This window comes from Alosa alosa, chromosome 15 (genome assembly GCF_017589495.1).
Source record: "Alosa alosa isolate M-15738 ecotype Scorff River chromosome 15, AALO_Geno_1.1, whole genome shotgun sequence".
In the NCBI taxonomy this organism is placed as follows: Eukaryota; Metazoa; Chordata; class Actinopteri; order Clupeiformes; family Clupeidae; genus Alosa; species Alosa alosa.
The window spans coordinates 2,406,478-2,429,311 of NC_063203.1; the positions used below are offsets into that span (position 1 = coordinate 2,406,478).

The 22,834-nt window shown below is 42.3% G+C and overlaps 2 protein-coding genes across 6 annotated transcripts in view; both read left to right on the plus strand.

The window, feature by feature from the left end:
• The window catches only part of actn4 (actinin, alpha 4), a 35,412-nt gene extending 33,259 nt beyond the window's left edge, over window positions 1-2,153 (plus strand). For all 5 annotated transcript variants that reach the window (XM_048264188.1, XM_048264189.1, XM_048264187.1 and 2 more), the window contains one exon: window positions 345-2,153. In XM_048264188.1, coding sequence (XP_048120145.1) covers window positions 345-503 — 159 coding nt within the window. In that variant the 3' untranslated portion in view covers window positions 504-2,153. The remainder of the gene's footprint in view (window positions 1-344) is intronic.
• A 4,293-nt stretch (window positions 2,154-6,446) lies between these two features.
• LOC125308021 (SPARC-related modular calcium-binding protein 1-like) lies at window positions 6,447-22,788 on the plus strand. Its single transcript, XM_048264223.1, has 11 exons — window positions 6,447-6,527; window positions 13,472-13,643; window positions 13,905-14,020; window positions 14,371-14,470; window positions 17,097-17,147; window positions 17,351-17,410; window positions 17,512-17,592; window positions 18,920-19,109; window positions 19,360-19,439; window positions 20,630-20,723; window positions 22,254-22,788. The coding sequence occupies exons 1-11, from the start codon at window positions 6,447-6,449 to the stop codon at window positions 22,540-22,542; spliced, it is 1,314 nt and encodes a 437-aa protein (XP_048120180.1). The 3' UTR covers window positions 22,543-22,788.
• The last annotated feature ends 46 nt before the right edge of the window (window positions 22,789-22,834 follow it).

Below are 22,834 nucleotides of genomic sequence, written 5' to 3' on the forward strand. Positions count from 1 at the left end.
GCAGTACCAAAACATACACGTAAAGTACCTCCATTTTTCTTTAATGAAATTATCAGAATATGATGATGAGAATTGTTGAGGTTTCATTAGGCTCTAATGGTTACCATTGCATAAAATAATAAATGCTTTGTCATGGTAATAAGTGAATTGAAGTGAATCTATATGACCATATAGTCATATATAAGTATGTAAGTGGAAGCAGCACTCTGGAGACAACTTGTAACTGTATCTTTGTGTGGTCAAACCACATATACATTGAGTGTTGTAATCCAAAGCTAGTGCACAATTCCATGGTCTATAGATCTATACTAACACCCCCCCTCTCCACCCACCCACCCCAACAGAACTTCATCACGGCAGATGAGCTGAGGAGAGAGCTGCCTCCAGACCAGGCCGAGTATTGCATTGCCCGCATGGCTCCGTATACGGGCCCTGATGCCACCCCTGGAGCCCTGGACTACATGTCCTTCTCCACCGCGCTCTACGGAGAGAGTGACCTCTAAAAGCACACACGCCAGGGGCAGACACCAGCTGTGGATCGGGCAGGGTGAGAGGGAAGAGAGGGGAAGAGAATGGTCAGGGGGGAGGGGGGTGCTTATCGAGGCTTGCCATGTTCAGAGCAGTTTATCACCTGCTTCTGGGTTCAGCGGTAGCTTTATATTTTAATATTTTTTTTGTTGTCGTTTGTTTGTGTGTTTGGAGGGAAGAGGTGGTAGGGGAGGGGCCTAAGCAAATTTGGCAGATAGAGATCTGGAGATGTGCAAGGTTTAGACAGTAATAAACAGAATGATTTATGGATTGAAGAGAATTATGGAGTAACAAAAATGTCCTGTGCCCTCACACAACCCAATTTGCTGGATAAGTGGAACTTGGACATTTAACCTCAACCTTTTAATTTTTTTTGTCTTTTCTCCTGATTTTTATTTTTAAATGCTCACTTCCAGCAAATGTGAGTTAACGGGTTAAGTGCTGTACATACTTATTTTTCCCAGTATGCAAAATACATTCAGATAACACTTGGCAGGCTTTTAGGGCTTCTGGATGATCATAAATTAAAAAAAAAAGTATGAAATAGTAAAATAAAGACAGCAGTTTCATTTTTGCAGAGTACTGTAGATAGGTTTGCGTTAAGGCTAAGTTTAAATTCTTCTCTCCTGTAGAACCTTTTTCTTATGACTGTTGAATGGTACACATGCGTGGAAATGCCTAGGACCTCTAAAATGCCTTGAAGCGTCAATCCATACTAAACACCTTCTACTGGCTTTTGACTTCAGTTTGCAGTATCCCTCCCCTAACCCTTTCCCTCCTCCTTTGTCATAAGTTAGCATCAAGTTCATCCATGACGCCCAACCATCCGTGATGAATTTGTGAATGTCCATGTTTGTCGGCATCAACAAGCTAAGCAAATGATACTGGCACTGAAAGATGGATTTGAATAGCAACCCCCCTCCTGCCTTAAACATAACAATGAGACAGTCACCACACCACCACTTGAAAAGGTGGGGAGAGTGAAAGAAAAGCTTCAAAAGTAATGTGCCTGGTAGTGTCTGAGGCCCTGCTCTGTCTCTATCTCTTTCTGCCTCCCTCCATCCTTCGGAGTCTTGATCCCCACAGCAAAGGCCAGGGGCGGAGAGAGGGGAGGAGAGACTAGAAGGGGCGGAGTTTTAACATTCCATATTGTCTTAAAGGATATTACTGTATTCTGATCTATGCAATCATATATATATATATATATATATATATATATATATATATATATATATATATATATATATATACAATGTAAACCATGTTCTGAGGGGGAAATGGAAAGAATTGAGCGGTCATCTGATTGGTCTGATATGTTCAAAATGATTTCCTGTGATATCAGTGAGGGAAAGGGTTGGAGAGGTCGTGGCAATGTTTGGAGGGAGAAAGGGAGAAAAAGAGGAGGAAAAGAAGACATTGACTAAAAGCCTGTTCTTTTTCCTGCCAGGTTGGAAAGCATTGAACTTAAACAAAAATCGTGACTCTTCATTTTTTTGTACTCTTTAATATCAAACCTGATCTGCTGTACTGGTTTGTTTGCTAAGAAACAAACAAAACCTGCTTTCTGTCTCAAGTGAATTTCACATGCACACATAAAGTTTCCTTATAAAATATTACCACTTGAATTTTGTCTGTCAGAGTCTCTTGTCTTCTTCCAATATCCTTATGATCCACACTTCTTCCGCACTGTTTCATCATTTGCAGAGATCAGGACAGGAGAGTTTTCTCACCATCAAACTTTAGTGATGACGGCACAGCGTGCTCTTTGTCCAAAGTTTGAAAGACGTTCTTCGCAAAACCGTTGCTAATGTAGGACTGGACAATTCGCCTTATTCACCCGGCGGCCAGAACGAGGCTAAAGGGTACACTTGCCATTACACCTCAGTCCAGCAGATGGTGGTGGTAATGCACTCCGTTTGCAAACTGGCAAAAAAAAAAACTTACCGAAAAAGAAGGGTTCACTGGCCTGTTCTTCTTCAGTGAGTTTTTCTTGGCAGTTTGCAAACGGAGTGCATTACCACCACCATCTGCTGGACTTATGTGTAATGGCAAGTGTACCCTTTAGCCTCATTCTGGCCGCCAGGTGAATAAGGCGAATAGTCATTTTAGGGCAGAGTTTTGTAGCCTGGCAAGCAAGACTCCTTCACAAAGTTGTCTGGTCACTCATTATTGATATTAGTTTACAAGATAACTTTAACTTTGGTTAGGCTAGGCTGGACCTATGATTTCAGTCGCATTGATCAGAGATTCCTAATGTTACTTCCTACTTCCCCTTAACTTTACAAACTGACAAACGATGCATGTGGGTGGGCCTACCTTTGCTGTAAATACATAGCTGCATTTTTGGATGTTTACAGGTGTTGCTCTTACTGTTTGCCATTTCAGATTCTAATCTATATAGCATCATCCCCTCATTGCTGATTGGGCAGTCTGCCGACCCGGGGAAACACTAGTGAACTACCGTGTTCCAGACTATCATCTCCCTGAAAGGAGATCTAGGCTGTTTCCCAAAGTTGAGGAAGCGTACTCAAAGGCTGCCTTTTCAAGGTTGCCACGTCATCAAACTCGACCGAGCACTGTTCCAATTTCAAGAATGTGCCAAAATGTGTGTCCTTTGTTCTGAGAATTTTCAAGGATTCATCTGATCCTCAGGTGAACAAAAATACCCATAATCCTCTGTGTTGTCATGCATCGGAGCAGCGTCCCTACTGAAACAGAAACGTGCAGTTAAAAGCAGAAGCGCACGTTCACACTAGCTAGTCTGTTCCAAAGTAGAGGCCTCTAACCTCATCTTCGTAGAACACGACTCTCAAGGAAGCATTCTATCAAAGTGTGCTCGACTTTGGGAAATAGCCCTAGTGTGGGTTTGGCTAGGCTAAGAGTTTTGTGAAAGATTTTTGCAAAGATTGTAGCATGACTTTACCCAGCATTCCTAACACAACTTTAGATGTCTCTAAAACACCACAGCACAACCAAAATGGATCATTTGGCCTATCTCAATGCATTTTATACTTTTTACATGCAATATTCTGCTCTATAAAGGCGTTAACTTGCTAGAGTGTGGAACTGAAAAAAAAGTTTCTTTGTCTAGCCAAATGTATTACAGGTAGGACACTGGAAATCTAGCAATTAAGTGTTTTAATGAAGAAATGTGTACATAATTTGGAAGTTACTGTACTCTGCCTTCAGATTATCTGCCAAAAAAAGGAGTTGTGTCAAAAGGCAATAGGCCTATAGTTGGTACATGATCATCACCAAACGAAAGAAAACTACCTCAAAAGCCTATTATGCATCCTTGCGACCATGGACGGATTATGAACTTTCGGGCCCCTGGGCCCAGATGTATTAAGGGCCCCCCACTAATTGTTGCTTATGTGGGAGGGGGTGTTTGGGGGTCCTCCTCCAGAATTTTTTTTAATTTGTTTGATGTGATTTCCTGTATTCTGGTGCATTTTGGGGATGGCCAATACTAAATTCAGTCAGACTCATAGCCTACATCCTGATGTGTTGATATTGAGGCAATGATCCATGCAAAGGCTTGGGCTTCAGGGCCCTTCAGGCAGTGCCACCGCTACCACCACGCGCATCACACACTGTGCGTAGGGCACCAAGTAAGGGTCGTCGGGGGCACCAAAGTTCAGCCAATAAATATAAGTAGCTTTACTTCAAACTTCTATTCATTCTTCCCAACGTTTGCAGTGTCAAAATGCAGCAACAGCATGTTACATGCAATGATGATATGGGTCCTCTCAATCTCCACTATGCAGCAGATTTCAACGTTATGCTACTCCATTTAATTGGGAACGCATCTTGAGTGCACCTGTTTAATTTATTAAGTAAAACTAGCTGACGAGACCATTATCATTGCCTCAACGCACCGTCAGGTGTCACGTAGCCTCGTTGCAGTCACATGGCTGTATCTACCACAGAGGACAACGGTATTTCTTTCATTAAGTTTCGTTTAATTTATTAAGTAAAAAATGTTGTCTAGACAGTTATCCTTGCCTCAACGCACCGTCAAGTGACATGTAGTTGCAGATAGACCTAGGCTACCTCTGACATGTCAAAACGAATGAGAAAGCTAAATGATATGCTTAACTATACTGGAAATATGCTGAAATTCAGTGGAGATGCCACACCACACCACAAAGCAGTTCTGCTTAGGGCACCCAAATGGCCAACTGCGGCACTGGAATCAGGAAACCATAGAGAGATGGTGTGAAATGTTTTGATTTTGAATGTGCCCAGGACTCTGCATCCATGGGGCTAAAGGGGGAGGGACCATCCCTTGTTAACTGTAGGCCTACACACAGTTCAAAAATCAGCATCTATGATGGTAGGGTGCGTGCGCTGCTTGCACATGAGAAAATGTCTACACTGTAATTTCTTTTGGGGATGAATAAAATATATCTATTTATCTATCTAATGCTGAATGATACAGGTTTTGAATAACATGCTGCCATCCAGACAGCATCTGTTTCAGGAAACCAATGGCAAACTGCATATACTCCATATAGTCTATTACATCAGTGTGCCTCCATAGTACAATAATCCAGTGCTAAAATGGCCTGACCTGTCGCATTTGGTGCATAAGGACAAACATGACAAAGATGACACCAGACTGTAGAACAGCTGACCAGGCAAGAAAGGGACATTTCATTCTAAAAACTCCAGTAATGCTTTCCTCAATTCCAAAATGTTTGGAGACTTGTTAAATCATGAGGTGATGCAACACAGTGGTAAATGTGCCTCTCCCAAGTTTTTTGAAAAATGCTTCTGTCCCAAGTTTTGTGTGGACATCAAATTCAAAATGATCATTTATTTTCCAGAAAATAATTGAAATGTTTTGACATTATTCACATTTAAATGCAGTGTTTATGTGTGGGAAGTCACAGCATTCTATATTTAGGCTACTTACATTTTATAGTGTTCCAACATTTTTGGAAACAGGGGTCATTGTAAATTGGCCACCTGCCATAGGCCTACAAAACAAAACAAAATAAAAAATTGTCAATTAGCCTCTAGGATTTGATAACCTGCCATACAAAGACTTGAATTAGCTCATAAACCAGCAATCAATTGTGTGAGACATCTCTCAGAACCTACATTTTAAGAATATCAGTTATTGACCCCACTTTTGTTTCAGTCTATTGAAAGTAACAATTTTATGTTAAACTTTGATATTCACTGAATGATTTCTAAAATAATTCTTTAGAGATCAGTATTTATATCAAATAATAGGCTTACACAATAGTCCTAAATTCCATAAAAACAGGACTTCATGTGCATGATTCCATTTTGCACGGCTTAAAATAAATATGGACAACGTGATTCTACAAAACTGTCTATGTGCTTGCCTACCTGACTTCTTCCTCACTATCACATAAATCAAATTCTGGTTAGTTTGTATTGTGACAAGATAAATGGAACATGTTTAGTTCAAGGTAAGTAGCCTATCTTTTTGTGATCCGTTTAGTAATTAGTATAGGCCTAGCCTACCGTTTAGCCCTCTGGAGAATGTGTCCCACAAGAATCGCCTGTTATTTTACAACTGTAGGCTATGCCTTTTGCTGAAGTGGGTGGGGGTCTCCTAGGCCTATAGAGACCGCAGCGTTTGGAGATGACTTGGTGTGGGACCGACAACAGTCTGACCTGCTATTGAGTGTTTCTCGGGTTCAGGTGAGTGCGTGTCTTCTCTACCGCACTCTTTTTGCGCGGCGAAGGGATATCGCGTTGAAGGCATGAAAAAGCAACCCTGTTCCACTTGGTCACTGTAATACTTTGTCGCTTGTACCTACAACTCGACCCGAACGCTGGCAGTGGCTGCACTGCACATTGCTCCACGTTTCGCGTCCTGGACCACAGAGAACGCCCTTTCCACCACCGAACCCCGCGCGTGGGCTGTGGCGGCGGGAACCATGCTGGCATTTACCTTCACCTGTCGCGTCCTCCTCCTTGCCCTTGTGACAGATACTGTTCAGACAGTTGACAAGTCCCAGGTAGGTAGGCTACTATGATTCCGGTGTAATTGAATGTACGTGGATGCACAGTAACTTAGGTAGCCGTTTACTATCGACACGTAGGCTATTCTTATTCGAACAAAAAGTTTGATATAAGCTATATTATTCAGGTTACCTTTACGCAACGGCATGACATCTTTTCGTCATGTTATGTCTTGTGAAATAGGTTCTCTAAAGATTTTCGGTTAACCTTGGGTACCTAGGCTATGATTGTTGTAACAGTGTGGGACCTGTAGAAGCTAGCCTACCTTGATACCTTTAACTATAATTGTTTTAGACATATTTATAAATCATTTCACTTGTAGCTAGGTAGCCTATGTGGAATTGTAAGGAATCAAAAACACTAAAAAGACTACTGAAGTAAACTACATTAAGCATTTATTCACATAAACTTGTTTTTCATAATTGAGTCGCCTAGGGTTGTTTGTGGTGGACAGGTGAACATGTTATGTCTCACTGTTGGTTTAGAGGGCAGCCCATTAGGTGCGCTCAGCTAGCAGTCCTTTTCTGGGATGTAGCGTGCCTGACAAGCACTGTGAAGAGCAGGCTATGTGCTTAGACAAGCATAGGTCAACCAGACCTGACCAAAGGCAAAAGAACTATAGAAGTATAGTATACTACAAGAAGAAAATATGTTACTTAAATTCCCTTCTGCAGCCACATGCTAAGGTGTAGATGTAAATGTGTGCTCCAATAAGTGTACATGTGTGAGGTTGTGTTCATGAGAGTCCATGTGTTTGTCAAGTACATCAATGTATGAGGCTTGTATTTTAATCCAAACTAGTTTATAAAAGTGCACCTGCTTATTGGCTGCTTGTTGAGGCTGGCCATGTTTTCACCTTGACAAAGTGCTCAATTGTCTATTGAGTGCAAGAGGCTATATTGCTAGACAAACTGTTCTCTCAAGAAAGCGATTTTTGTGCTTTACTACACTGATGAGGAGGGAGTAGAGCTTATATAAACTTTGCCTATGTCTGTACAAGTATATATTTAATATAAGATATGCATAAGTATGCAAGCCTTTCACCTGCATTGCATATTCTCAACCTAAACATCATATTTCGTCACCTGAGGGTACTCTCTTGAAATATTTTTATATTTTCCTTAGCAGTTGTAAAATCTGTCAGCTTGCTATGGGTTGGCTTGAAAACACTGAGGCCTTGTTCTCGTTCAATCAGAACACTGATTTAAGAAACACTGTGGTGCACACATTGTGGTTCATCTCACTGGGGTTGTCCAGCACAGTCTACAGCCAACCTAAATTCACTAGTCTAGTGAGTTCAACCCTGTCACTTGTCCTGAAATATATCTGCCATCTAAATACTACTCTGACATTTCATGGAAAAAATGAAGGGTGAACTCATTGAAAGGAGATTTTGTTTCTCTCTCCTCATCGTAAACAATCAAGTAATGACGGAGTACCCCCATCCTTCTCAGACAGTTCATTCAGACCTTTTTCCTCACAGAGAAATTATATAAACACTGAAATGTAAGCCGTCACTGGCTGAGCCTTTTTTGGAGTGAGAAAGAGTGAGAGAAAACAAAGAGCCAGTGGACATAGACAAAGACTTATTGAAGATAACCCCAGGAGGATGCATGCAACAAGTTAGGAAGGAACAACTGAGTGTGTGAATGAATGGGTTTGCAAAGTGTATCTCTGTGTGTGCAAGATGTAAGGATGTAAAAGTCCATACATGGATGCAAGTGTGTTATTTCACTTAAATTACTTAGATTAGATTTTTTTTTTTTGGGGGGGGGGGCATGTATATTTCAGGCATTTGTTATTGTAATTTTGCAATTCATCATGCCAAGTAAATGAATAGATAGAATGTAGCATGTAACATTTGATGAAGCGCATACTGGTACAGATCCAAAATGAATTAGTCTGTTCATGTATTTTTCTCACAAATCTGTATAAGACAAGTTTATGTCTAAAGGTGTCTGTGCTGTTCTGTGTGCATGTTGATGAGTCTACGCATTGCATACCCCACATGTAAAGCTTTCTGTGTGTGTGCTGGGGTAGGGGGGGTGTTGGGGGAACTTGGCTGCAAGTGAGGTGACTGGCCCTGGAAGCATATGTTAGCAATTTAACACATGTGGGCGTGCGGGCCGCCATCCGAGAGCTTGTCTCTCTCTTCCTCTCTGGCGAGTGCTCATTAGAGAGACGAACACACAGTCCTATTTTTCACAGAGAAGCCCCAGTGAAACGCTCTTAAGGACATTCCTTCTGCCAGCAGCGAGTGGGGAAATACAGCTCTCTCTAGTCTATGAGAGCCCTGCCTGTGGAAAAGCCGAGAGGCTCTGGATCCAGAAACATTTGTCTTACAACAGCTCAGGCAATGTCAAGGATTTAGTTCTTTGTTTAGATTTAGATCTCAGAAAGGAGCTGGGTTTTGTTATTGCTATCATGAGGTCAAAAAGTTGCACCAAGATATTTTCACATACAAGTATATCTTGGAAAATGCAAGATGTACAGTAGGTCTTGTTCAGTCAAGCATGGCAATGCCAGAGAAACTGAATAGTGATTTTACACTGGGAACTGAGCATTAGTACATTGATACATACAACCAAAGCAATTAATTAGTACATTAATACATACAACCATCAATACTAATAAATACTCTGCCAGTGCTATAGCTTTGGTGATCTTAATGTGCCCTAATTCTGCTATGTACTGTATTGTAGTCGGCATTGTTTTTAAATGGGTGTATGGAAAAAGCTTGTTTGTTAATCAGTGTTAGATGTCTCACTTTTGTAGATCTGTCTTTGAATTTTAGGTTTTCAGATAGAGGCACTCTGGTGCTTCAACAAGATGTCAAACAGAGGATTTAGCCCAATTCATGGACTGCTGACAATACAGACATGCTGTTATGATGCCCAATTACACTGAGAAGATAATATTACATCATAATGTCATTATGTCACCAGGGCTTCAACAAGTGAATTGTGTGTGTGTGTGTTTGTGTGTGTTTGCGTGTGTGTGTGTGCGCGAGAGAGTGTGAAAGAGAGTATGTATGTGTGACCTGAATTTCTTTTCTTTTTTTGTAAAATTACTGTTTTCCTCCCATTTTCTAATGCCAGTGGACTTAAGTGAACACCATGGGCTCATGAGGGTGGGATTCTCCTGTTCATTAGCACTGTTTATTTATTGAACTTCTTATAGAAACCAGCACCCTGCAGAGAGAGCTGAGCATACTTCCAAACATGCACATGTATTTTATTGCACTCACTTAACACTACCCTACACTCCAGTGCTTTCTCTCTGATGTTATCGCTCACCTGTCACCGGACAAATTTGTTCGTTCAATTTTCTTGGGGATTAGTAAAACTATATATTTTTGGAAATCTATATTGTTTTGGAAAAACCAAAGCAACATGACAAATAAAAAAATACTTGATTCCATTCCATTCCATTCCATCTGGGGCTCATGTGAGTTGGTTGTTGGCTGACAAATGGGCCCTATCTGGGCTACCTAGCTAATTTTGTCCTCGGGTTCCATGGTGGATTTACTTGGGTTAGCCCAGATGGGCTGATGGTTATGGTTACGGTTATGGGATTTGTCCAAAGCGACACACAAATACAAAACAATATAATACTTAAATTTAACAGGGGACAATGTTAAATGTTGGTCACATTAAGGACTACATTAAGGAGAATAGCAATAATAAACAATATCAATTCAATCAATAGCCTAATGAAATATTATTTATTATTTTATATAAAATAATGAAAATAGCAATAATAAACAACAATGTCAATTCAATCAATAATATAATAACAATAGCATGGTAAGACTACATTAAGGAGAATATCAATAAAAACAACAATGTCAAGCAACAGCCTAATGAAAATAAACAATACTATACAAACCGTAACGCATAAGAAGCGCTTAATGAACTAAGTACATGTTGAACAGATATGTCTTTAGACCCGTCTTGAAAGACCCAAAACTATCACAGGAATGGAGAGCACTGGGCAACTCATTCCACCAACATGGAACCACTGAGGAAAAGAGTCTTGAATTTGACCTAGCGTTTATGACCGGTCGACACAACAGACACTCTTCAGAAGACCGCAGTGGGCGGTTGGGGATGTACATCTTAATCACTGAATTAAAATAACAGGAAGCAGATCCAGTCAGTGTCCTATTGGCCAAAGGGAGAGATTTAAATTTAATTCTGGCTACTACAGTATAGGGAGCCAATGGAGAGTAACTAGTAGAGGAGTTACATGTGTCCTTTGGCTGATTGAAGACCAGGCGTGCTGCAGCATTCTGAATCAGCTGTAATGATCTTACTACACAAGCAGGTGAGCCAGCTAATAGGGAATTACAATAGTCCAGCTTGGAGATGACCATGGCCTGAACAAGAAATTGTGTGGAATCTTGTGTCCGATAAGGTCTGTTCTTCCTAATGTTGTAAAGGATAAACCGACATTATTTCGCAATTGAAGCTATTAGAGAAGTTAAGTCAATCATCAATCACAACGCCCAAGTTACATGCCGATCTAGTTGGGGTCAGTGAAGTTGAGTCAAGCTGTTGGGGAATAGCTGTTTTTGCTGGAAACATCAAAAGCTCAGTTTTTGAGAGGTTAAGCTGAAGGTGCCGATCTTTCATCCAGGCTGAAATATCCTTATGGCATGCAGAAACGCTAGAGTCATCAGGTGGAAAAAATACAGTAGGTAAAGTTGAGTGTCGTCTGCATAGCAGTGATAGTCATATCTATGGGAGTGAATGATCTCACCTAAGGAAGTGGCGTAAATAGAGAAAAGCAGGGGCCCTAATACTGATCCCTAAGGCACACCTGTTGTGAGGTCATGAGACTTTGATACCTGTCCCTTCCAAGACACGTTGAAAGAACAGCCTTTAAGGTAAGATTCAAACCAGTCAAGAGCTTTCCCAGAAATTTCCAGTTCAGACAGTGTAGAAGAACGTCATGGTTAAAAGTATCAAATGCTGCAGATAAATGTAGTAGAATTAATACTGATCACTGAGCACGTTGGAGCAGAGGACTTAGCTACTCTCATATCAGTCACAGACAGAAGAGCAGTTTCAGTAGAATGACCACTCTCGAAACCAGACTGCATAGGGTCTAGTAGGTTATTTCTCCAAAACCTTTGACAAGAAAGGAAGAAGGGAGACAGGTCTGTAGTTCTTCACATCAGTTGGATTAAAGTGTACTTTTCTTGGTTTAACCAAGGTGTAACCCTAGCCTGTTTAAAAGAAGAAGGAACTATTCCAGAACTGAGTAAAGCATTAAACACGTGTGACTGCCGTTAGAACAGCAGGTGTGATAGACTAGAGTGGACAGGACAGGATCCAAAGGGCATGTTGTTGGACGACTTCGCTGAAGCAATTGAGAGACTGCTTCCTCATCAAGAGGAGAGAAAGAGTCCAACGATGCTGTCATGCTAACACGGCAAGGCAAAGCCCTCCTTATAGGTTCATCAAACTGAGCACTTATTTTAGCAACTTTTTCAGTGAAAAAAAGTCATCTCCTGACAGTGAAGTAGCTGATGACGGTGGTGGAGGATAGAGAAGAGACTTGAAAGTGGATTAAAGTTTTCTTCTGTCAGTGGTTCTCTCAGTCTTGCTCTGATTTTTTTCAAGTGCAACAGTGGATGAAAAAGATGACAGCAAAGACTGGTAGTTACTAAGATCATTTCCATCTCTGGATTTACGCCATTTCCTCTCAGCAGCTCTGATGATGGGTCCTTCATGGCCCTCATGTAGGGCCCACGTGGGTAACCTTAACTTGACCCATCTGGGGCCCATGAAGGTCATTTGGGCTGACAAGTGGGCCCCAGCTGGGTAGCCCTGATGAATTTTAGCTAATTTTGTTCCACATTATTCAGAAAAATTCTTTGTGGAGGGAAACACATGACATGGAACAACTGATACTTTGTGCATGCTCAATACCTAACACAGTCATGGTGGGAACACAGTATGGTTCATCTCAAAACATAACATGCAACTCCAAATTCTACTGATCTCTGAACATAACTGTCTTTAAGAAAACCCATGTGAAAACATTTGGCAACACTGATAGCTGTGTGATTATCTCAGTGTTCTTGCAAAGGCTCATGGGCACTCAATGAAGTGGTGACACTCAGGCATCCCATGTGTACATCTGCTTTCCGGGTTTAGTACTTAGGTGCTTCACGTTGATCTTACATGATTTCTGTTGAATAAATTCATTGCTGTGGCAAAATAATAAACTTTGATAAATGGGTCAGCCTAGACTTTTCCCTTTTTCAGTGCAGGCATAACATGTCATAGGTATAGATCATTGTAAGAAACAATTTGTATTTGTCACCCAGTTGGGACCCATGCAGTACCCATGTTTGGTAAGCCCATTTCTAGCCCATGTATATTCATTTGGGTTGCCCATGTGGGACCCATGTTTGTTAAGCCCATCTCTAGCCTCTGTATATTCATTTGGGTTGTGCTAGTGTGTGAGTGTGTGATTCTGGGTGGATGTGGGAAGGGAGTATGGTGTGTGTGTAAGGGGGTGGGGGTGGGGGGATTGAGGTTGAGAAATGAGTATTTAAAGGTCGCCATTTTGAAACCCAAGATGGCCACCATATTGACCCTGGAACATTTGGAATTAAAGATTTTCTGATTCTTCATCCTGTAAGGTTTCCAAAAATATATAGTTTTCATAATCCCCCAACAATTGAATGAAATTACACAAGGAAAATTACTAACTTTTCATCCTTGTCATGAAAAGTTTCTATCCTTGCCTCCTCTATCCTGACTTTTCACATCCAAATGAATGTGCTCATGTCCAATTCTGAGTCTCTGACATGTGCAGCTCCCACCCTATTCTGTGCATAATTCAGTTTTTTCTTTGGGAATGTGTCCTGAATAAAGTATCATTCAACAACTCTTATAACAGAGGCGTATTGTGTGTCCCACCACAGTTCCTAATCACAGAGAACATGTGGCCACGAGGATGTGTACTGGACTGCACTAGGGGGCGCCACCGATCTGTATGTGGCAGCAATGGGCGTCTGTACAAGTCCCTTTGTGCGTTCCAGAGAGCCCAGTGCATCAACACTCAGCTGAAGACTGCACCACGAGCCCACTGCATGGGTCAGTGACTGACTTCATAGGATCCAAATGGATCTAAAACCAAAACAGCTTCCCCTGTTCTCTTGGAGAGCCTGATGCTGTATGTGTCCCAGCCTGATTACAGTTATCACATACAGATTAAGTAGAAGTTGTCACCAGATATGTGATCTAGTTCATGGTAAAAATTATAGATCACTTTAGTAGTATGGATGCAAAAATATAGAGCAGCTTTTGTTTTTATCAGTTTGGCCTGATGTGTGATGCACGTGTATCTCTTTACAGATCCATACAGGTCCAAATGTCAGCTGGCACGCTCGCAGGCCATGGAGTCCAGCATTCATACTGACGCCATAGCTGTCTTTGTCCCAGAATGCAATGTAGATGGAAGCTTCATGCAGGTATTAACATTATTCACCTGAGGCTAATTCTCTTTTTGTCATCCTGAATTTGTGGCTTGACGTGTGTTGCAGTCAGAAAGTGCCCTCCTCTTCTATTGCCCCTCTGTGATAAGAATGTACAGATGGACCAGCTAAGCACTTAGACAGAAGATTAATGAGCTGATTGTGTGACAGAAGTATTAAACTATTAGGAAGGTCAAATACAGTGGTCATCACGTCTTTTGTCCTTGATAAGATTGCTTATAAATGGTTTAAGACATAACCACATTTTGCGCAACTGGTGTAATATAGCAATTACACTTTCTGCCTTCAGACTTAATTTTCCACAGCCTTCTCCTCTTCCTCTTTAGGTGCAGTGTCACAACCAAACAGGCTACTGCTGGTGCTCTACTCCAGATGGAAAGCCTGTCAGTGGAACCTCCGTCTTGCTTCTCAAACCCAACTGCACTGGTAAGACACTGCCCAGGAAAGTGATTAGGGTTCTAGGGACAACTTTACTGAGACACACCAAATATCCTTCATTTTTGCACTGTTCTGCTTAATAAACTTACATGCAAGCAAGGAAAACACAAAAATGTCATGTGTGATTTACCACTTTCCTCATGTCTTTGACACTGAAGACCTATAGTGACTATGCTGGGGTGCGTTTCCCAAAACCATAGTTGCTAACCTGTTAGCAACTTAGATGGTTGGCAATGGGAAATTTAGCTTAGTTAGCTTAACTTAGTTAGCAACTATGGTTTTGGGAAACGCATCTCTGTATCCACCTGGACAACGGTGGATGGTGCAGCACTGTAGCCTAGAAATCTAGATGCACCGGCAGCAAATGTAATTTGCAGCCAGGGTAGCAGCACTGCTTATCAGAATGAAAACGAAATGGTAGTGGTTGAATTAAGTTAAGGTGATGTTCAGTAATAGAGCAACATGTCTGCATACTGAACTTGAATCTTAACCAATAATAACATACTTTTAATAATACAAATAAAAAATATAGGGGATCGTACATTGCCAGAGTCATTAGGTTGCAGAATTATTTGAGAAATGAATCGAGGAGATACAGTGAAGATAGGTAGGCTACTGGTTTTATTGAAGGTTTTGATGATTAAGTCAATCCTTTACATGGTCAGCCGTCTGCTGTGTCTTGCCACCCGAAAACCTCTTCCTGGGGACGGAGTCTTTGTGGATCTCTGTGGCACTCCAGAAATGGGCTTCCCACTCGGCCTCCTCCTTCCTGTCTTCAGCCTCTGGCCTCAACACTCTCCCCTTTTTCCATGTTTTCTTGTAGTCCTTCTGAAGCTAAACATAATAGGGGAGCATTTCATTAAAATTCAATGCTGAACCATTTTGATGCTTTATGTGAGCGCACATTCTACATAGCCCACCTGGTGATGCAAGGGTACTTCTTCAAGTTTCAAGTTTTATTGTCGCATATGCTTTGCAGTATAGTGAAATTAAAGGGAAGTTGAAGAAGGGCTGTACAGTACCACACATAGCCAAACTATCCAAACATGCACACATTATACAGCCATAAATATATATAACACCCACACACACAACCACTATACTTGCATGCAAAGCATAAATAAAACCTCATGGACATGGGACATGTACATTTAGGATTCTGACAGCTTGTGGGGAAAAAACTGTCTCTGAATCATGTGGTGTGGGTGGTAATAGATAGATAGATAGATAGTTACTTTATTGATCCCCATGGGGAAATTCAAGGTCTCAGTAGCATACAGACATCACACACAACATGCACTTACAGCAGAAAAAGTAAAAGTAAAAAGTATATAAATATAATGCCCCGGAAGCGCTTGCCAGAGGGAAGCAGAGTGAAGAGGGAGTGAGCTGGATGGCTGGCATCCTTGATGATAAACTCAGCCCAGTTCTGACAGCGTGTGTAGATCATTTGAAGCTGAGGGAGGTCAGCCCCAATGATTTTGGATGCAGTCCTGACAGTCCTTGACAACAGTTTCAGATTGGACAGGTAGACAGCAGACAGGTTCCCTAGCCACACTGTGATGCATCCAGTCAGATCCAGACGCTCTCAATAGTGCAGTGCTAAAAGTTCACCAGGGTTTTTGTTCCCACCCCAAAGGTCTTTGCTGTGCCTTCTTGAGGATACAGGTGGAGTGTAGGGACCATGAGAGGGAGTTGCTGATCTGTATGCCCAGGAACGAAAACTGCTGACGATTTCCACAGGTGAATCATTAATGCAGAGAGGGACGTGATTGCCACCTTTCTTCCTGAAGTCGATGACTATCTCCTTAGTTAAGCTGATGTTCAGGGAGAGGTTGTTGTTGTGCCACCATACAGTCAGGTCTCTCACCTCCTTTCTGTAGGAGGCCTCATTGTTGTTGCTAATGAGGCCAATCTCTGTAAACTTGCAAACTTGATGATGCTGTTGTTTTCATGCCTTGCCACACAGTAGTGAGTGAACAGACTGTATAGCAGGGGACTGAGGCAACAGTGGATGATTTGCTGTTGCCTATTTTAACTAACTGGGGCCTGTTGGTCAAGAAGTCCAGCACCCAATTGCATATGGGGCTGCTCAGACCCAGGTCTCTGAGCTTTAACACCAGTTTAGATGGTACAACAGTGTTAAAGGCAGAGCTGTAGTCAATGAACAGCATCCTGACATAGCTGTTTTTAGTGACAGGCTAACACATACTGATGACTTGCGCTAGCCTAGCACCCGCAAACTCTGCAACTAGAAGGACTGGAGGAAACGTGTTGCAAACGGTCTCCACTGATGAATATCACACTTGCTAACTTGGAAATTAGGTCCTATATCCAAAATCCTGAACCACCCCTTTAACTCAAATATGTGGCCACCCACATGTCGACCAAGATGAGCTAAAAAAGTGTACTCAGAATATCTCCTCCGGGTTGGCAGGTCTGTTAATGCTCTTCAATGACATACCAGATGTGCTTGTAACACTGAGAGGCTTTCAATTACACCAATTTTGTTTCTGCTCAAGCAGTAAAATTAGTGACTTCTTTTAAAGTACACATTTAAACGACACTATTGTTCTTTACCTTTAGATTTTATCCTATGTCTTTTGTATTGTAGGTCCTCTCATTGAGTCTGTACAGGAAGTTGATTCAGAATCAGAGCAGAGAGGTGAGATACATAGCTACTGTTTCCTGTCGAAGTTGACTATAATGTAACATAATATTGACTGTGTTGTAATCACTGAACTGTACTTTCTGCTCACACTGAATCTTTCAATTCTGCGCTGTCCACACTTAATATTTATCTCTGTAGTAAACTTTCAGCGGCTAGTCTAATTTCTATTGTGTCTGGACCTTTGTATCCCTGTGCAGATGGTAATCAGTGGCGGCTGACCCCTGATCCTGAGAGGCTGCACACCCCATCTATAGCAGGTAGACAAACAGGAAATGGAAATGAAATAAAATGGAAAATGTGTTCAGAATAATATGCACATGCATGAGGCCTTTATTTGTTTTCCCACCTCCAAATGTAGGCATCACTGCCCCTCCATTCTGGGTGACGATTCAGCTAAATTCTGACCCAAAAGGCAATCGCTCTGCTAAACGACCCACAGGTGAGAGCAGACTCATCATATACATAAACATTCAGCATTGAGCATAACATTACCATACATGTTATCCCATAACATTACCATATACAGTACACCCCCCCCCTTCCCACTTCCTGTTCATTGAAATTTAATAGAGAGTTTCTAAGGCAAGGCAATTACCAGATTTCTTCCATAACCATTTTGCATATCATTACCCAGCTGAACCAAACCTCATTGATACTAATAATATCTGCACATTTGGAGAACTGAGACTTACCCTCTCATCTAGCTGTTTTTATTCTACAAGAAATATGAATACCACATTTTCCAGACTATAAGTCGCTCCGGAGTATAAGTCAAAAATTGCGTCATGAAGAGGAAAAAAACATATATAAGTCGCACTGGTATATAAGTCACATTAGAATTAGTATTCAGAAATGTATTTCATGAAATCCAAGACCAAGAACAGACATTTAATCTGGAAAGACAAGTTATTCAACTACACAATAGCACACAGAACAACAGGCTGAATAGGTGTCCGGTAGGTATGTAACGTAACAGTTATCGATATTCAGCTACACAATTTAGCCAGCTTGATGTTGGTTAGTACTAGTAGCCTGGTCCTACCAGACTCTCATACATATCATTATGTACAGAGAGTCTGGCCACTTTCCATTGCCAAGCTTTAACTTCCTTGAAGGCGAGTACTCTGTTGAAGTTTAAAACTATTGGATCTGCCCAGAGCCACTCTGGATCTGCCATAACCAATCGCTAACGTTTAACCACAGACCCAGACGACGTACTGAAGGGAAAATTGAGCGGAACTAAGAGGGCGGAGCCAGGCTAGTTGGTTAGCTTGGTGACAAGGAAATTAAAATGTCAGTTTCTGGTTGCACAGTTTGCTGTGATGATGTCTCCTTTCTGCCAGATGTGGAATATTAACAGTGACTAGACGTTTGTTTTCTTACCCTCGTTTGAACTACAGTTGTCCTTTGCTGTGTAATTTATTAGCTAGATGCTAGCGATTAGCGAAACACTAGCAGTTGGCTGTGTTGAACATGGGAAGTGCCTGGGAAGCTGAATAGGCTAAATTAACATAACAAGCCAGCGAGTCACAAGCCTAGAGCGCCCTCTCACGGCTGTGGACGGTGATGTTTGATTCATGCAGAGATTCATGTCGGCCAGCAGGAACATTTTAAATTATATATTTTTTTAAATATAAGTCGCACCTGACTATAAGTCTATAAGCCAAGCTATGAAAAAAGGTGCGAATTATAATCCAGAAAATACGGTAATTTCCAAAATGATTTATGAGTAATGATGAGTGAAAATTGCCATTTTGTCCATGCAGAGCCAAAGACATGTGAACGAGAGCGAATGGCCCTGCTGGCAGAGGTGCGTTCCATGTGGCAGGAGGAGCGTTTTATTCCAGAGTGTTCCACCGACGGCCGCTACAGCCCCATCCAGTGCCACACTGCCACGGGCTACTGCTGGTGCGTACGGGTGGACACCGGTCGGCCACTTCCTGGCACCTCCACCAGGTAGAGCCAGCAGCAGTGGGACCCACAGACCTGCCAGAACAGCTGAAGAGATTGGGGGAGAGAAAATGAGCAAAATAAAATGGAATCCCAACATTTACGTATTTTATGTGGTTGTGTGTTTGTGTGTGTGTGTGTGTGTGTGTGAGAGAGAGCGAAAGAGATTGATGATTGATGTCAGTGGAGGGCTGGCAGTGAAGTACACAAACACATATACACACTAACCTTTATTTTCTCTCTCGTTTTCCCCTAGAAATCGTTTGCCAGACTGCAGTCCTGAGGAGTCTCGATCCAGCCACACAACCAACACCTATAGGGACAGACCTCTGCCAGGTCAGCGTGGCACTGCCACAACAACCCCCACCTCAACACACATACTGTACCCAGAGCCCTCAGGATATCTTTAAATATCTCATACCCCCAACACACTCACACACACACACACACACAAACACACACACACACACACACACACACACACACACACACACACACACACACACACACTCACACACAAAGGCTCTCATAATCTCTTAGTCTCAGCATGATTATAACAAAAGAAAACAAACTGTCTGACATGAAACAGATTTAGTGGACTGTTGGCTTATAAAATTTATGTCTGCACCTGTAATAACATTACCTCCTCAAATGCCATAGTAATTCATTCTCCCCGCTGTGGTGGCCTTTGCTTACAGTAGTTGTATTTGTGTGTGTGTGTGTGTGTGTGTGTGTGTGCTGGTGTGTGCGTGTGTGTCGCGATGTGTGTCGCGTGTCGCGTGTGCGTGTGTGTGCGTGTGTGTGTGTGTGTGTGCGTGTGTGTGCGTGGTTGTGTGTTTGTGTGTGTGTGTGTGTGTGTGTGAGAGAGAGCGAAAGAGATTGATGATTGATGTCAGTGGAGGGCTGGCAGTGAAGTACACAAACACATATACACACTAACCTTTATTTTCTCTCTCGTTTTCCCCTAGAAATCGTTTGCCAGACTGCAGTCCTGAGGAGTCTCGATCCAGCCACACAACCAACACCTATAGGGACAGACCTCTGCCAGGTCAGCGTGGCACTGCCACAACAACCCCCACCTCAACACACATACTGTACCCAGAGCCCTCAGGATATCTTTAAATATCTCATACCCCCAACACACTCACACACACACACACACAAACACACACACACACACACACACACACACACACACACACACACACACACACACACACTCACACACAAAGGCTCTCATAATCTCTTAGTCTCAGCATGATTATAACAAAAGAAAACAAACTGTCTGACATGAAACAGATTTAGTGGACTGTTGGCTTATAAAATTTATGTCTGCACCTGTAATAACATTACCTCCTCAAATGCCATAGTAATTCATTCTCCCCGCTGTGGTGGCCTTTGCTTACAGTAGTTGTATTTGTGTGTGTGTGTGTGTGTGTGTGTGTGTGGTAATGTGGTAATGTCAATGTGTGTGCGTAATGGTGTGCGTGTCGCGTGTAGTGCGTGCGTCATGTATGTGTATGCAGGCTGCCCAGGTTCTCGTAAGGCTGTGTTTCTCCAGAGTCTGATTCGAGCCCTGCAGCTTCAGGCACACCAGGCAGGACTGATGCCTGCAGAGAGGTTAGAGATTCCCACTGCTGCTCTCTCTCACTCATCCACACACTCTACCACAGTAGAAAAAATCATATCATGCTATTATGATAGGCCTACCATTATAAACATGACACATTTCATATTCTTATTTTTTAGATGGATCCATTTTGAGTCCAATAATTAGTCTCTTTTAGTCTCTCTATTCCATTCATTCACTGATAAATGAGCTGATCTCTGTATCTCTCTCTATGACTGTTTTCTGTTCACTCAGCTGTCTCACCATGAGGCCAGCAGGCATACATTGTATGAGTTTGGCCTGGATTTCAGTCAGACTGGACAATGTTTAGAATTGGGCTGAATTCTCATCGCAGCTGTTGTGCAGTTTGAGCAGGCTCATGATGCCCAAAGATGTAACCTTCGACCACCTTTGGGCCGACCAGACTGGATTTCTGGCCTATTAGTGTTCTAGTCTAACGGTAGCCAGCTGGTACATAGCTGTGCAGTATATGTTGTGTATAACTCCCTCTCGACACTTAACAGTCGTGCTAGTGAGAAAGCTAGTAGCCTGGGCTTTTAGCTTGATTGCTAGCACGCTCGAGGTGCTGCTGTTTGCGGGTTCGAGTCCAGCTGAGCCACTTGGTCATCACCACGCAGGTTACAGCAATCGTGATCAATTGAAATGTGAAGTGTAACTTACCATGTCGTACACAACTGCAAAAAATTGCAGTGTCTGCCCGGCTTAAGACATTCACTAGATTCATTGCCATTGTTCATGCTACTCTACATACAGTACAATGAGATAAAAGGTGGTGAGGATGGCGGTGGTGGTGAAGCCAGCATTTGAATTGACATGAAAATTTGAGAACACAGTTACAGAGCTCAATGCAGAAGGTTAAACTGACCATCTTGATGTTCTCATGTCTGATATTCTTGAATACTGATGAATTTCGCATTCTTCTATCCTCTTTTTTCAGAAAGACAACTAGGAGAAACGTAATGCAAGGATTCAATGACTATTTATTCGTCACATACATAGAGATGCTGTAGAAACATGTAGTGAAATGGCATTTTCCTGGTCAGCTGTCCTGTGCAGAGATGTAAAGGATAAAGACTTAAAGACTGAAATAAATCAATGAAAAGAGAGGGGGGTAAAAAGTTCAGTGTGGCAAGTGTGATGTAAGAGTTGTATGTGTGTTCAGGATGTGGATGGCTTGAGGAAGGAAACTCCTCCTCAGTCTGTCTGTTTTAGCCATGTGGGAACAGAGACGTCTGCCTGACATCTTTGACGTCATCATTTGTATGATTTTGAATGCTAATAAAGATTAGCTGAAGTTTGACTGAGATGTGATTTAAACTTATAAGCTTTGTCATTGAGTTTTGATAATGAGGACACTGCCAAGGGTTTTGATGCATAGTGTTTGTGCTTATCCACTGGATGCTACAGAATGTGAAGGCTTCAGTCATTTAGTCATAAGTAGGCAGTGATAGATGAATGTCTTCTTTATTATCTCCTTATTTTCTTTAATGAAAAAGCTCCACCACTGTCATCTGCTTCAGGATGGTGGAGGAGAGCAGAACGGAGTCCCCTCCCAGCCCTGCGTCTGAGCCCGTGTCCCCCGCAGCATCAGGACCCGGCGCTGCAGAGAGTGCCCTCCAGTGGCACTTCCTGCAGCTGGACGTGGATGGTGACGGGGTGCTGAGCGAGCGCGAGGCCCGCCCTCTCCGTCAGTACCTGCGCAGGACACTTAAACCAAGACGCTGCGCCAAGAAGTTCACCCAGTACTGCGATCAGGACAGAGACGGAGCGCTCAGTCTGGTGGAGCTCAACACATGCCTCGGGCTGTGAGGGCCAGACAGGCCAGGTGAGTGAGGGCGGTGAGGATAACGGATGTGTGGGGTAACAAGATGTCAGTGAGGGGGAGGAAGAGTTTGGCTTGAGGCATGTTTCGGGTCAGTGATGCCTGCCTAAGATATTTTCCCTCCCTCTGTTTTATATGGGGCAAATATCCTTCATGGTAATAAAGTCATCATCATGTATTCGTGTAAATGTGTTGAAATAAAACAAGGACCATTGTTGAATCTTCAGGACCCAGCTTCTTTGCCTCACAAATGTACTCTAAATTGCACTGAATCATGTG

What these genes read in the sequence shown, in the direction of transcription:
- LOC125308021 (XM_048264223.1), top strand. Translation starts at nt 6,447, where the DNA reads ATGCTGGCATTTACCTTCACCTGTCGCGTCCTCCTCCTTGCCCTTGTG. An exon ending in TCTCAAACCCAACTGCACTG is followed by an intron (nt 14,471 to 17,096) that starts GTAAGACACTGC and finishes TTTGTATTGTAG; the next exon opens with GTCCTCTCATTGAGTCTGTA. An exon ending in TAGGGACAGACCTCTGCCAG is followed by an intron (nt 19,440 to 20,629) that starts GTCAGCGTGGCA and finishes ATGTGTATGCAG; the next exon opens with GCTGCCCAGGTTCTCGTAAG.